The sequence below is a fragment of the Oreochromis niloticus genome, linkage group LG11 (genome assembly GCF_001858045.2).
Source record: "Oreochromis niloticus isolate F11D_XX linkage group LG11, O_niloticus_UMD_NMBU, whole genome shotgun sequence".
Classification (NCBI taxonomy): Eukaryota; Metazoa; Chordata; class Actinopteri; order Cichliformes; family Cichlidae; genus Oreochromis; species Oreochromis niloticus.
The window spans coordinates 545,202-558,740 of NC_031976.2; the positions used below are offsets into that span (position 1 = coordinate 545,202).

A 13,539-nucleotide genomic window follows, 5' to 3' on the forward strand; every position below is an offset into this window, starting at 1 on the left:
GATCATAATCGCCCCTCTTGTCTGCAGATTGGATTTCTTTTTTTAACTCAGTTAAAGCATAAAGCTCAGCCTTGGTGAGATTATATTTTAGTCCTATGTCTGTCTTTTATTTTATTTATGTTTTTGTTGAGTAGTTGGATCTCCTAAGCAGCTCGTTGGGCTGTTTTTGGTTTAAGGTGGAATTCAGGCCCAGGTTGTTGGCACATTGCTTGTAGATTCCAGGGATTTTCAAGGACTTCAGTACTTTTGTATTCATTTGACTATTTTGACATTTATTTATAAGAAACAGCTTTCACAATGGAGACCAAAATGACACATTAAAAACATCAGAAACACATCACAGCAGGCAGCAGTGTTGTGTAAAACAAACAGGAGGAGTGGGTCCTATGTGTGAGACATTCAGCTTGTGTTACAATACAAAGCTCAAAATGTGAGTGTGCTTTGCTGATGAGGCTTCACAGTGCGCAGTGTCTCTAACAGGTCAGTGCAAAGATTTTGGCGTGATGCTCTGACGTCACACTAGCATCACGTCCATGTAGTCTGTACCTTCTTGGTGCAGAAATGTTATATTTTCCTAGTTAATCTGCTTTAACAACAACAATGATAATAATTTATTTATTATTATCTTTAAATTATTACTTAATTTAAACATGTTGTAAATTCAGGTTTGTTCCACCGGCCAGTCCAGCTATGCCTACGGCTTCACTGTGTTCTTTCCACAAGGAATAAAAAGCAAACATGAAACACAAATGCAAAATAAATTGTGTCCACTCTTGCATTAAGTTCTACAAAAACGATATTGTACTCTTAGCAGTTAATCTAGGAAACTTGTTAATATAAACCAGAGCTCAAAAATCACTGTTCTCTACTTTTTTACCCACCAAACACTGGTTTCTGATTTTTGCTTCAGCACTTACAATAAAATGTAATTTACTGAGTAAGTATTTTGCACACGCAGTGCACATTTGAAGTGCAAATATGTGACCGAACTGAAGCAGCCAGCTGCGCTGGGTCCACCAAGCTCAGTATTAATCCACTAAACACGGGGCTCTGCAGCAGCGAGGCCCCGGTGATAGAAAATCCCTTCTTTAAATTCTTTTTGAAACCTTACTGTCACAGTTTGAGATTAAACTGCACACTGCTACGTGAAATGATACCTGCGGGAGAATAAAGACAAAGTGGCTCTTAGTACTTAATGAAGGCAATCTTCATCCCATTGTGATGCGCATTTATTTAGACTCGTGGCATTTAAGCAATCTACAGGATCAGGTAGGGGCTTACCGAGCCGGTATGTCCTGTGGTCACTGCCACAGCCCCAAACTTTAAGGTGTAGGTAGATCCGTGCGGTTTTGTTCATATGGGCATCTAAAGGATTGGAGCCTGACCTGACAGGCAGTCGCCCCGCGGGGGAAGCTGCAGACTCGGTGTCGGTGAGCCTTCAGTCCGGAGCGTCCCCCTGTTGCTTTAAGCAGTGCGTCCTGCCGTCCGACAGGAGGCGTGTCTCCCCTACGGCCGGAGCTCAGCGCTACCAGATGAGAGTGCGGGGGAAGCGACGCGGTTCTTCCGTAGAAACAAACCAACTTCTTTGTGCTGCTTTGATGACTCTTCTCCGCTCACGCTCTGTCTAAGGTAGGCACGCTTTTTTCTCCAAACTTTACACTTATTTCACGCTTTAAATCTTTAAATGCGATCCTCTGGATTTGTTCAGGAACAGGTCAGGTCTTGTGGAAACAGATCAGAACCAGGTAGAAGCTTTTTCGCATCGTTTTCCGACCTCCGCCGCTGACGCCTCAGGCGCGGTTTGAAGTTCGTCCGTGCACTTTATCCAGACGAATCGGCTCACCTTTACAAAGAACGATGTCCATGTCTCAAACACGGCTCCTATTTGTGCTTCAGAAACTCTGAAGGAAAGTGACCTCCCATGTCTTTTCACGACCTCTGTCTGGAGACGCTTGTCACCTTACGGCTACCTCCTCCTCTTTCTCCTCCTTCTCGGCCTGATGCTCTTACTGCTGTGGGCTTGTAAGACATTACAAGGGTCGTTAAATTTCTACCATGATCCACTTTATGAATGATCCGTAAATAACGTCCCTAGTTCGCGCGGTTAGATGGAAACTCACGGAGATGAGCCGCACATTTGACACCCACAGTCCACAAGCGCATTAGCTGTAAATCAACTTTATCATCGGGCAGTGCTGCCGGTGGAGAGGCTCCCCTCATGCGCTCTTTACGCCCTTTCCAAATGCACAAAGGGACATTTGTTGACCTGTAAGTCTGTCTGTGAAAATATGAGACATCCGGATGAGTCTGTGTGCTGGTGCCAAGTGTGAGGTCATTTTTACCTGTACAGTCCACCAGCACTCCTCTATATTAGTTTTCAAAGCTGCCTCTTGTTTTTCTCCTGACCTTTGTGTCCAGCTTTTAACTGCATATTGTAATTTCCTTTTGATTTAGCAAACATAGTAACGTCCTGTGAAATCTGAGGATGAAATGACAAACAATGTTACAATAACAGCCAATAGTAATACAATAGTAATACAATAGTAATACAGTAGTAATATCAGTTATTTGGTGTGACAGGTGAGGTGTAACGGCCCTCAAACAATATTCACCAGAATCGTTTTACATTTACCTTCTGCACACCCACCTACATGTCTATAAACGGCGGGCACAGCAGTAGTTTTTTGTGTTGCCTACAACAAATGATTGCAAATATGGAATCAGACGCTTAGGGGTAACAAGATAACCCTGACCCAAACTATGGATCATCAGTCCAAACAGAACATCTCTGCTAATTAAGGAGGCAAGCGAGCAGAGGAAGCTGGCATCATAATGGGAGCATATGTGAAACCCAGCGATCTCCTGCTGAAGCCTCAGAGTATTTGAAATCAAGCCTCTGTTCGTGGTGCTGAAACACACTCGGGGTATCTCCTGCTTTAAAACATATTCTCTGTTCAGGTGCTGAAATAGCCGCAATGAAAAGCTGGATGTGAAACACAGGCGGTGTCTGCGCTGTGGAAAACTCAGAGAAAGACTAAAATCCGGACAGCCGTGGCCTAAAGCCCACGGAGAAAGTCCGCGTTAGCACTCCATTATCATTACCTTATTTTCTTTGTATTTTCAGTAGTTGACAGCTGGGATTGAAGCTAAGATATTTTTATTTAATGCATTTTAATTAAATGATCCCCACTTCCGTACACCTTCACCGTGTCTGCGTTACGAAGTTTATAATCTATAAGTTTTGGAAATTATGCATCACATTAATAAGATGACTGAAAATCTAACTGAAATTTTGGAAACAAATACATTTTGTTTTTTTTGGTTTTGGGGGCTTTTTTTGCCTAAAAATCCAGTGACTTTTGTTAAAATGTTAGCTGAGAATATTCGGTTTCATTTCTAAATGCCATCCTAATAGAGAGCGTTACAGTCACACGGACTTTTCTTCACCTTCAGCGTCGTCAGTAATTCTGTGCTGGTATAAAACGACAGTGCCTCCAGAGTCAGCCACGAAGCACATGAAATTTAAATTTGATTTCGAGGCTTGTGTCTAACAGGTTGCCCAGTCTCGGTCTGAGAAGAATCGAATTTCAAAAAACGAAAAGTAATTCCAAAGACAGAAGTCGAGTGCTGAAACACCGGCGCGCCGAGCACAGCCTATTCATCACGCTGAGTTACGGTGACAGCTTTGCTTCACACATGGAGCGCACGCAGTCCGTGCTTGAATGACTTCGATCAAACACTGGCGATCATTTCGAATTCATGGCTTGGCTTTTATGGGGCTGTGCACGACAGCGTTCGGCCGACGGAGATTGAGCCGAACCGGGGAAACGTCAGCGCGGCGGCTGGCAGGCTGGCCGGGGATACAGCAGGGAAAGGAGTGCGGGAGGTATGGCACTTTGGGTAGGGGACACAGATCCAAGAGTGAAGTGTGAGCAGCAGTATACTCTGTCCATCCTATGCGCTCGACGTCAGATGCTGTGCGGCAGTGCAGCGGGAGGAGCTCGGACTGGGGAGGCTGCTCAGACCGCTTCACTGTTTTTCACTCTCACTTTGTCACTTCGGTAAACCCCCACCCCTCCCCCCAGCCCCAACTCTCACCCTCTTCTGTCTCTTCCTTTGTCTTTCAGTAAATGGATTTTCCTGCCTAGCATGGATGCCCCGACACCACCACCTCCACATTCACCATCCTTTTGCTCAGCTGAGGGCTTTTTCTTCTTGGCGCAGTGAGCTGGACTCGTACTGATTTTTCCCCTCTTGCCAAATGGATGTGGGAAAACCGCTGCTCAGCCCGCTGGTGAAGATCATGCCTTGATCTTACAGCTGCCTGAATTCACGTCGTAGGGGTTAAAGAGAAAACAATACAGAGGAATATACCGATCCAGGGATTAAAATCCAGCGTACCAAACAAGCACCATGAAGATCACCCACCTGATATTTAAAGCCAGGCTCAGGTGCACCGTCAAGCTTCTACTGCTGCTAACACACTGTGTGGGGCTTTTACATGGGATGCCACATGTCCTGAGATTTGGTAAGACGCTTCTTTTCTGTCTTCTGTTCAAAAGTTTCACTGCTGTGTTTTCACCCCATAAATGATGTTGCTCCATCCCCACCTGTTGGAGACTCGCTGTTTCTCCCTGTCCCTGCTCTGCTCTCCTGACTGTTATTTGCAGAGTAACAAGAAATTTAGGGTAATGGTCGCGTGTTCAGAGAGTTGGCACAGACCTGCTGCACAGAACGAATTTATGAATGGCCTACAAGTTTAAGGCAGTGTGTAGCGTAAACATTCACAGATATTAACAGGAGTGATGCGCTTATCCCACCCTGTGTGTTTAATGAGGTGATTTCAGGTGTGATGTACTGATGTGGTGATTTTAGTGAAATTACACAAAGAATAATATTCATACACTTCAACTCTGTGCTGATGCTCATGCTTTAGAAAATAACAAATGAACCACGTATGGTTTTTCTAACACATACATGATAAATGATATGCAGGCAGGACATCTTCCAACCCCCATGATTTTGTAGCTGCATCATTTTATTACATTAAATTATTTTCTTGAATTATTTTAAATACAAGTTGAATTGACTAATTTACAGACTTGAACGTGATGCTTGCAAAAGCTTAAAGCCACTGATTTCACCGTACAGTGTGGCTAAAACAGTGACAAAAATAATCGATCAAAGGTCAACTTTTTGTTGAATTTGATCCATCAGGTCACGTGTGGAACAAATTTAAAGCCACATATAAACACAGAAATACGCAAAGCGCACAAAGTGTTTTAACATAAACACAGGTGCTTCTTCTTAATAACATCACGTCGTTTATTAATTGAAAATAAATATAGTAAAAGGATTCTGTGTAATTAAAGCCACGGTGAACATTTCTTGAATTCATTAACAGGAAGTGATGAAGTGCAAATTGATTTTCTGCTGGTGGAGCTGTGTTGGATTTACACGACACACGTGAAGAGAACGAGGAGACTCTGAGCTCTGGGCTCGTCGGTGTGTCTTTGCATTACGGTGACCGCCTCCCAAACTTATTCAGTCCACATGTAGAGAGCACACAGAATGCCCCATTACATCCCATCATATCACCACAGTCCTTTACTGCTCTGTGCTCAATCGGCCTGTGGGACAGGTTATTCCTTTCTTGCCACCCGCCCCACACTTGTGTGTGTTCAGGAGGCATCAAGCTTTCATTACAGAATGCAATGGACCTGCTGAAACATTCAATGTAAGCATTGCACCAAACATCCATTAGAGTCTTTTATCCTGGGACAACACAAATGTACATGAATATTAAGCATGCCGTTTGCAGATAGGTGGGCAAACTTGTGAAAAACACACTGAATAACCATCCGTCAGAATCAAAGTTGAAGATGCTGCTGACTGTAAAACACGCTTCCCCATGATCCAGCTCATCAGCGTCTGTCAGTGGACACTCTTCGTATCCCTGCATTTTGTGTTTGAGATTTGAATTTTCAGGCTCTGTGTCAGGAATGACGTCATGTTAGTCGCGAGACATGTTGAGACTGTCACAGAAGACACAGGCCCAGCGATGACGACATGTAGAACTATAGGGGCCCATTAATTACATTTCTTCATGCATCAATTCCCTAAGGCTCAGTGCATACTGATGTTTTTCTCTTAGTCCTCCCATATAGTCAGATTTCACCAAATAGAGAGGCTAACCCTGCAAAAACTCAACTACAGTTACAGTCTAGGTTTAATGGACATTATTATCAAACAGCAAGGAAAAAATGTGGCAGTCCAAAGTCCATAGATGACAAAATTGTGGAACCACAGTGACTGTAAAGGATTGACAGTAATTATCATCATCGAATGCTGTTTCCTCTCTGAGGATGATCGGCCATGCTGTTATTGCAGTCACCTTCACTTCTTTGTGAGTTGCCCTGCATAGCTGCACACATATATGATGTACATACAGACGGGAAGAAACCTGGTGGTTGAAACAGAGCTAACTAAGATATCAAACAAGCAGATGAAATAAAACAGGTAATGGCAGGAACACCGTCCCAAGCAGGTACAGCTTGTGGGATGTTGGCAGGCTAGACTTCATGAACAGGGGGGTCAGATAACCTTTTTAAAATCAAAACCTCCTGAACACTAAAACCAACACTCAGTATTTTTCCACACTTCAGCAGTTACAGCAAATAGAAGCTCGCAAACAATTCACACATTTAAGAGTAGTCACTGTTAGAAATACACACCCAAAAAACCAGTTAGAGTAAAGCTGCCACCGCTGGTGTGACCAGCTCCTGTGATATCAAACAGACGTTACAGGAACACTGAGTTCTTATAAAACCTTTGAAACTGAACTTTTAAATGCTTAAGATTATTTTTTATCCAGCTGAGCAGAGAATAGAGACATTACATCGCAGCGAGACTTTAAATGTGATCGTGTGTCTTTTGAAGACAGACGCATGCTGACAGAAACCTCATAACTGAATTTTCCCATGGCCCATTGAAGCTAAAGCCTGAGTCGGATCAGCTGGAAGCACTGAACCGTGATGACATGTGACCTAGTATCTGTGTAACCAGGACTCCAGCCTGCTGGCTCTGCTGAAATGTCCCAGAGTTTTGAGGAGATCTAATGGACACAGGTGATGTCAATTTGGATCACCTGTGTGTGGAAGAAGTCACATTCAGGGGCACCTCACAGAAATACAGGGCGGTGTGTTTCATACATTCACCTCCTGAGCTGGTGTTAGAAAGCAGACGCTCTACCACTTAGAAAAAGCAACATTAACAGAGAAGTTTAGGTCGAAGAGGTGCTCCGACTTACAGATGCTTTAGAAAGTTGTCAAAATAGAGAATTTTTCATCAGTCGTACAAAGATCCTCAAATCTGAAAGAAGTGAGTTGAAATTGGATTTCTGCACAGTAAACACACCAGTTTGCACCGTGCCTCTGTTATGTCTCCAGCATGGGTGTTGAGTATGTTGCATTAGCTGCTCTGGTGAGCATTAGTATGAAGGTCAGTGTTTAATGGGCCAAGCTAAAGCTAAATGCTGCAGGTCAGGGCCAGAAAAACGTCCTCTTAGAAAGACCTCACTCCCCGACAAGCCTGACTGTCAATACGTGAACAGAAAAGTAGACAGCATCCTCCGGGCTCTGGCCTGGGCCTCACTCAGTGCAAATAAAATGATTTGCAGAGAACCAAAAGATACTTGAGGGTAATGTGCAGCTAAGTGGATCACTGTGCAATATCATGTCAGAAGCAAACAAGCTAATTAATGTAGCGTTAGGTGTGTTTTTACGGGAATATGACTGATCACACATGTCACTCCAAACTGTGTTTGGATGCTCAGCTGAGGGATCTGATTTCTTCCTGTTTCTATAAAGGAGAACAGCAGCCACGGAGGCTGTACAGACAGCCAGGAACTCAGTCAAACATTTGGACCACGAGCAGTAAATGAGCTGCTCTCTTTATGGTCACCACGATATTTACTCTGCAGCAAATAAAGTCTGTCGAGCTGGTGGTGACAGATGGTAGAAGAAGAGAAAGTCTGATGACAAAGAAAGTTAACAGAAGTGAAAAGAGTCTGAGAAAGTCACACATAAGGAAATATGGTCGTCTCTACACGGTGATAACCTGAAAGACTTCACAGCCGATCCCGAGGGTGCCGTTAGATGAGCAGTGAAAAGAGGACAATTCGTTGTGAGCAGCCTCTTTAGGTTTATGGCCTTTGGACATGGAGACGATGGACAGGACAGGCTGGGATTCCTAAACACTTCATGCTGTTTTGTTCAACAGCTGTTTGGTTTAAACCCACTGTGGTCGTGTCGACGCCAAACACAAGAACGTTAAACACAATCAAGTCCAAATATAAATGTTTCCTTTCTATACTCAAATAAAGCTCAGTGCTGACATCCTGCTCAGAGACCTGTGTGTTTTTATCATGAACACGTGTGTGTGTGTGTGTGTGTGTGTGTGTGTAGCTCTGATTGTGTATCAGTGTCTCAGTGTCTTGCCATGACTTACAGGCTTTGTGTAGGTGTGGTATGATGATATGAGCCGAGTCTAAACTGTGAAACGACGACAGCGTGCGATTTCTCTGTTACTTCATTTTTTATGCACACGATTTTTTTTAAATATTAGCATCAGCAAAATGTGTGACCACTTTAGAGGTCAGCGAGACTACAAAAGTGTGCCTTAAATACAAACATATTATTATCACATGTAAGTGCTGCAAGTTTTGGAATAATAATAAAATAAATATAAATTTCAATAAAACTACAAAGTGAAGCTTTCAAATGTGGTCAATGTATGTAAGTTATCAGTGGTATTTTTCTCAGGGGGGTAAACGAACTCCCATAGTTCCCAGATCCCAAAATGAAACACAGGGGAGTTAAAATCCCGTGACCATTGCTCAAAGGCAGAAAGGCAGTCCAGTGTGTATAGACTGTAATGTGTCAAAGATTCAGTATTGGCTGGTTATACCACATTTAGACATCATTTACACACACACACACACACACACACACACACACACACACACACACACACACACACAGAAAAGAGACAGTACGACATAAGAGACTATAATGATGTTCATCTTTAGTGTTTGGACGGCCACACTTGGATTGCTCGTAATGTTTACTGCGTGTGTTGTCACACTTTTTAAATTTGTGTTGCCACACGAGACACAACACTGCCAGCAAAACGCTGCAATGTATCCTCCTTGTATTTTCATGGAAATGATGACATCAGCGATATTTCCTAGGCAACAGACCTTGTATACAGAAAATCCAATATAACAGGAACATGAATCTCTCTCTCTCTTATATGTATATATATATATACATATATATATATATATATATATATATATATATATATATATAATATATATATATATATGTATTATATAATATATATATATATTTATATATATATATATTATATTATATATATATATATATATATATATATATATATATATATATATATATATATATATATATATATATGTATATATATATATATACATATATATATATATATATATATATATATATATATATGTATAAGCACTGGGGATGCAGGCCTTATTGCTGTGTGTGTGTGTGTGTGTGTGTGTGTGTGTTTTGAAGAGCCGTATTTCAAGTCTACTTGAGCAATATCACGCTAGCTGGTGAAGTAAGTGATGAAATCTTGAACATAATCAATAGTGATGATGGAAGAAAAAAGAAAGAAAATAAGGTCGAGGTTGAAAAATGAGGCAGGTTATGGATTTTGAATTGCACTCTAGTCAGACAGGATTACTGTACATCAAAGGAGATTGGATCATTTATATACAGTATTTGGCAGAACAGGCTCTGTGGTTTGACTGTGATTATAATATGAATCCGTGGAGCATGTTAAAGATTCAGCGGGGATTGTGATGAAACCCTCTGGGGCACAAAGCAGAACTCAGAGCAAACAGAGGACTGGGGAAAAGATTCAATTCATAAGGCAGAGGATGCAGTTTCAAGTGTCATTTGAGAATTAGTCAACCTTCCAGGAAAATGTTATGTTTGCTTTCTGCAACAGTAAAATGACAGTATCGATATGAATCTTATATCTATGTGTTCAGCACAAATCAGAGGCAGGCATGGTTAGCCTAGTTTAATACAAAGACTCAAAGAGAGGCTGGCACCAGTTAATACGCTTCTTTTTATATTCACATCACACTAAAGAGGCATGACAGTTCAAAAGACTGACAAAATCCAGAAGCAATGAAATCCACAACACAGGGAGCCACGAGACAGAAACACAAATGAAGACTCGGGAAGATGAGGGGGAATAAAGAATCACCAGGAAAAGGGATAACAGGGCACAGGTGAGTTCTTTCAGGTTGGACCAGAGGAGGAAAGTCAAACTGGAAATACGCAAGAGGAGCCGAACGAAGACCGAGAGTAAACTCACACAGGCAGAGCACTGAGACAAGACGGGATGGACAGGGTGGGAAAGATTCAAATCTACAAAGTTAGCGTTGTAATAAAAACTGTTGGTTAAGCCACTGAACGTCTTCTGTGTTATTATCTATCCAAGTTTCTAACCTTGAGCCATGTGATAAACTTTGGAAATGCAGGAGCTAATTAGCTTAAAGTTGTCAGCCACAGTAATTGTCCTACAGCTAAGACACATCATATGAACCTGTTGACCAAAATGACCTTTTTGATTGATTGAGGCTTTTCACACACTCTGGGTCGTTCAGTAATAAAATAGAGACTTTGTCAGACGTCTTATCTATCAAGCACATCTTAGTGCAGGCAGAAGCAGTTATTTCAAGCTTGCTTAGGATACACTGTATACACACAGACACAATCATGGGGAAGACTGCTGACTCGACATTTGTTCAGATGACATTCATTGGCATAAACCACTGCCTAGCTGACAAAGACGGCTGTTTGTAGAGGCGTATTAATAGAAAATTGGAGTAGGAAAAGAAATGCACAAGCATGAGAGACGACTGCAGCCCTGAGGATATTGTCAGGAAAATTCTTGACGGTCCTTCCAGGTATTTGGGATAGTTTTCCAAGAAATGGACTCGGGGTCACATCTAGAGCCACCACAAATGGGCTGCAACTATCACAGTCCTAATATGAAGGCACCTTTGAACTGCTGAAAACATATGACATTTCTCACCTGGACTGAGGATTTATTTTTAGTGAAGACTTTTTTACGATGATAGTAAATTTTGCAACTCATTTGGAAAACAAGGTTGTCGTGGAAGAAGCTTCCAGGATGTTTGAGGTGCAGTGTGATGGTTTGGGTCCAAAGGTAACACAGCCATCTAACATTTTTAGAGCACCTCAAAACTACCACTACTTAGTTTGTTCACCAACCTGTGACTGCACTTGGTGGCCAACCAGCTCACCTGACTGGAATCCCATAGAGAACCAATGTTGAGCTTCAGTAATACCTCAGCAGTGACATGCCCACCGCCCGCTGCACTGATGCTGAGAGAGCCCAACTCAGTGTATAAACTAACTTACTTCTGAGAAGTTGGACTTTTCTGTATTATAAATAATTTTTTGATCTTAGGAAATAGCTCTCTGTAATTTTAATATGTTGTGTCACACTGAGTCTCAGTGGGACTGCCTGTATGAAAGGTTCAATTAAAAACATATTGTAATAATTTCAGAAACAGGATTTCTGATTTTTTTGGCCTGATGAAGTCACGATGATTAAAATGAAGACAAAAAAATCCTGGAAATAGCATGTTCATATTTAATGAATGTAGACTTTGTGAAGGTTTATTTTTTTATTAAATGACCAAAAAAAACATTAAGTCATGATATTCTAATTATTTAGGACGTAAACCTACGCACCACCAGCTGGTGGCGACTGAGAATAACTGAATTCTGAATCTTTTGTTTTTTTTGTTCTTAATTTTCTGGTCATGTAAGAGTTAAACCACACACACACACACACACACACACTCTCTCTCTCTCTCTTTGCTCCAGATTCTTAACTTTCCCTGTTAACATGAATGCTGAGCAGATGAAAGCTGAGGTTGTGGGTGGAACAAACATCGTCAGCATGAGTAATCTGTACAGTAAAAATGGGAGCTGTCATATTTGGAAAGAGCCTCTCATTGTCTTTCACAATCTTATAATCAGTTTTCAATCATATTTAAACTACTGCAGTGATTTGAGTGAACGTGGCGCTGCGTTCAGTGTGCACGTGACAGCAGACGCAGTGATATTTACTGGGAATATGTTTGCTAGCTCGCGCTAAGCAAACTGAATGAGAAGTGTTAGAAGTGAAGGTGAGCCAGAGCTAAGCTGTCATTTCATTTATATGTATGCTGGCTGAACTACTTTGACCTCAATCAGAGGAAACTCATCTGATGTGATGGAACCACATTTTTCAAAGAACATACTTTTCATGCACTCGTGTGTGTGTTGTGGTATGAGGAACAACAGCAGGGCTGGGCTGTTTCACTTCCTGTGAGAGGGAAATCAGCTTTTCTGTTATTAGTTATTAACTTTAAAAGTCTACTTCATTATGAGCGCTGTTTGCATTTTGTAGTCTATGCTCAAGGTGACAGATATGAGACATAACAAAATGCGCTCCTCCTTCCACAGTATGAGAGAGCGTACACCTATACAAAACCAATAATGCTGAGCACAGAGCTTTTATATTTTTAGACTCAAATTCACTGCTGCTCTCCTTCAAGTGCCTTTGTGCTCATAATGAACACTGTGCTGTGCAAGTGTGGTTTATGTATTACCATCTGCACTCCTTTCACCACTAAGTGCCCCTTCACTCAAAGCTGCAGATATATATATATATATATCTATATATATATATATATATATATATATATAATATATATATATATATATATATATATATATATATATATATATGTTGAATGTGTGGCTGCATTTCTCAGTAACCCGACTAGGGTTGAGCAGAGGTTGCTTTCTGACACTGTGATGAGGACACGAGGGTATCTTGTGTATGTTGCACAGCATTCAGTTTTGATTGTTGGATGTCATGCTGCAGTGATGGCAGGGTGATAAACCTGCTGGAGATCGCTCCCAGTGGCACTATAAATAAATAAAAAGAGCCAGTTCTTACTAAAAGACAAGAAATACACAGCTTTAGTGTGCAAGCATAGACTCTGTGCACTAATGCAGGGAGATGTTTGCTTCTTGGCTGGTGACCCTCTCCTGATGACTGATGGTAGAAAATGAAATGCTGTCACTAAGGACAGTGTGGGAGGAGACGGTCTGTGTGTCGTCTGCAGTCAGCTGTGAGCAGTGCTTTTAATGATAAAGTATTTCTCCATGCTCCGTTGGCCTATAAACTGTTCCATAATGGCGTTGTTAACATATACCAAATGTTATCATCTGACACTATTGCAAATATTAGATTGTCAGTTATGTTAAATAAGTTTATGTGTTGTCAGGTCTTTGGTTTCATCTTCATACATCAGGCTGTGAGCTCGTTCAGGCAAACTTGAACTGTACTGTGTCAGTCACACTGCTGTGTATCACTCCCCTCATTAGAAACACA

The 13,539-nt window shown here is 41.5% G+C and overlaps 1 protein-coding gene across 5 annotated transcripts in view; it reads left to right on the plus strand.

Annotated features, from left to right (window-relative positions):
* The first annotated feature begins 257 nt into the window (after positions 1–257).
* The window catches only part of grik2 (glutamate receptor, ionotropic, kainate 2), a 318,702-nt gene continuing 305,420 nt past the window's right edge, over positions 258–13,539 (plus strand). For 2 of the 5 annotated variants that reach the window (XM_019354545.2, XM_025911373.1), the window contains exons 1-2: positions 258–1,629; positions 4,128–4,528. In XM_019354545.2, coding sequence (XP_019210090.1) covers positions 4,414–4,528 — 115 coding nt within the window. In that variant the 5' untranslated portion in view covers positions 258–1,629; positions 4,128–4,413. Of the gene's footprint in view, positions 1,630–3,756; positions 3,887–4,127; positions 4,529–13,539 lie in introns of those variants that run through there. The other 3 variants (XM_005459403.4, XM_005459404.4, XM_019354544.2) reach the window with 3 other exon arrangements.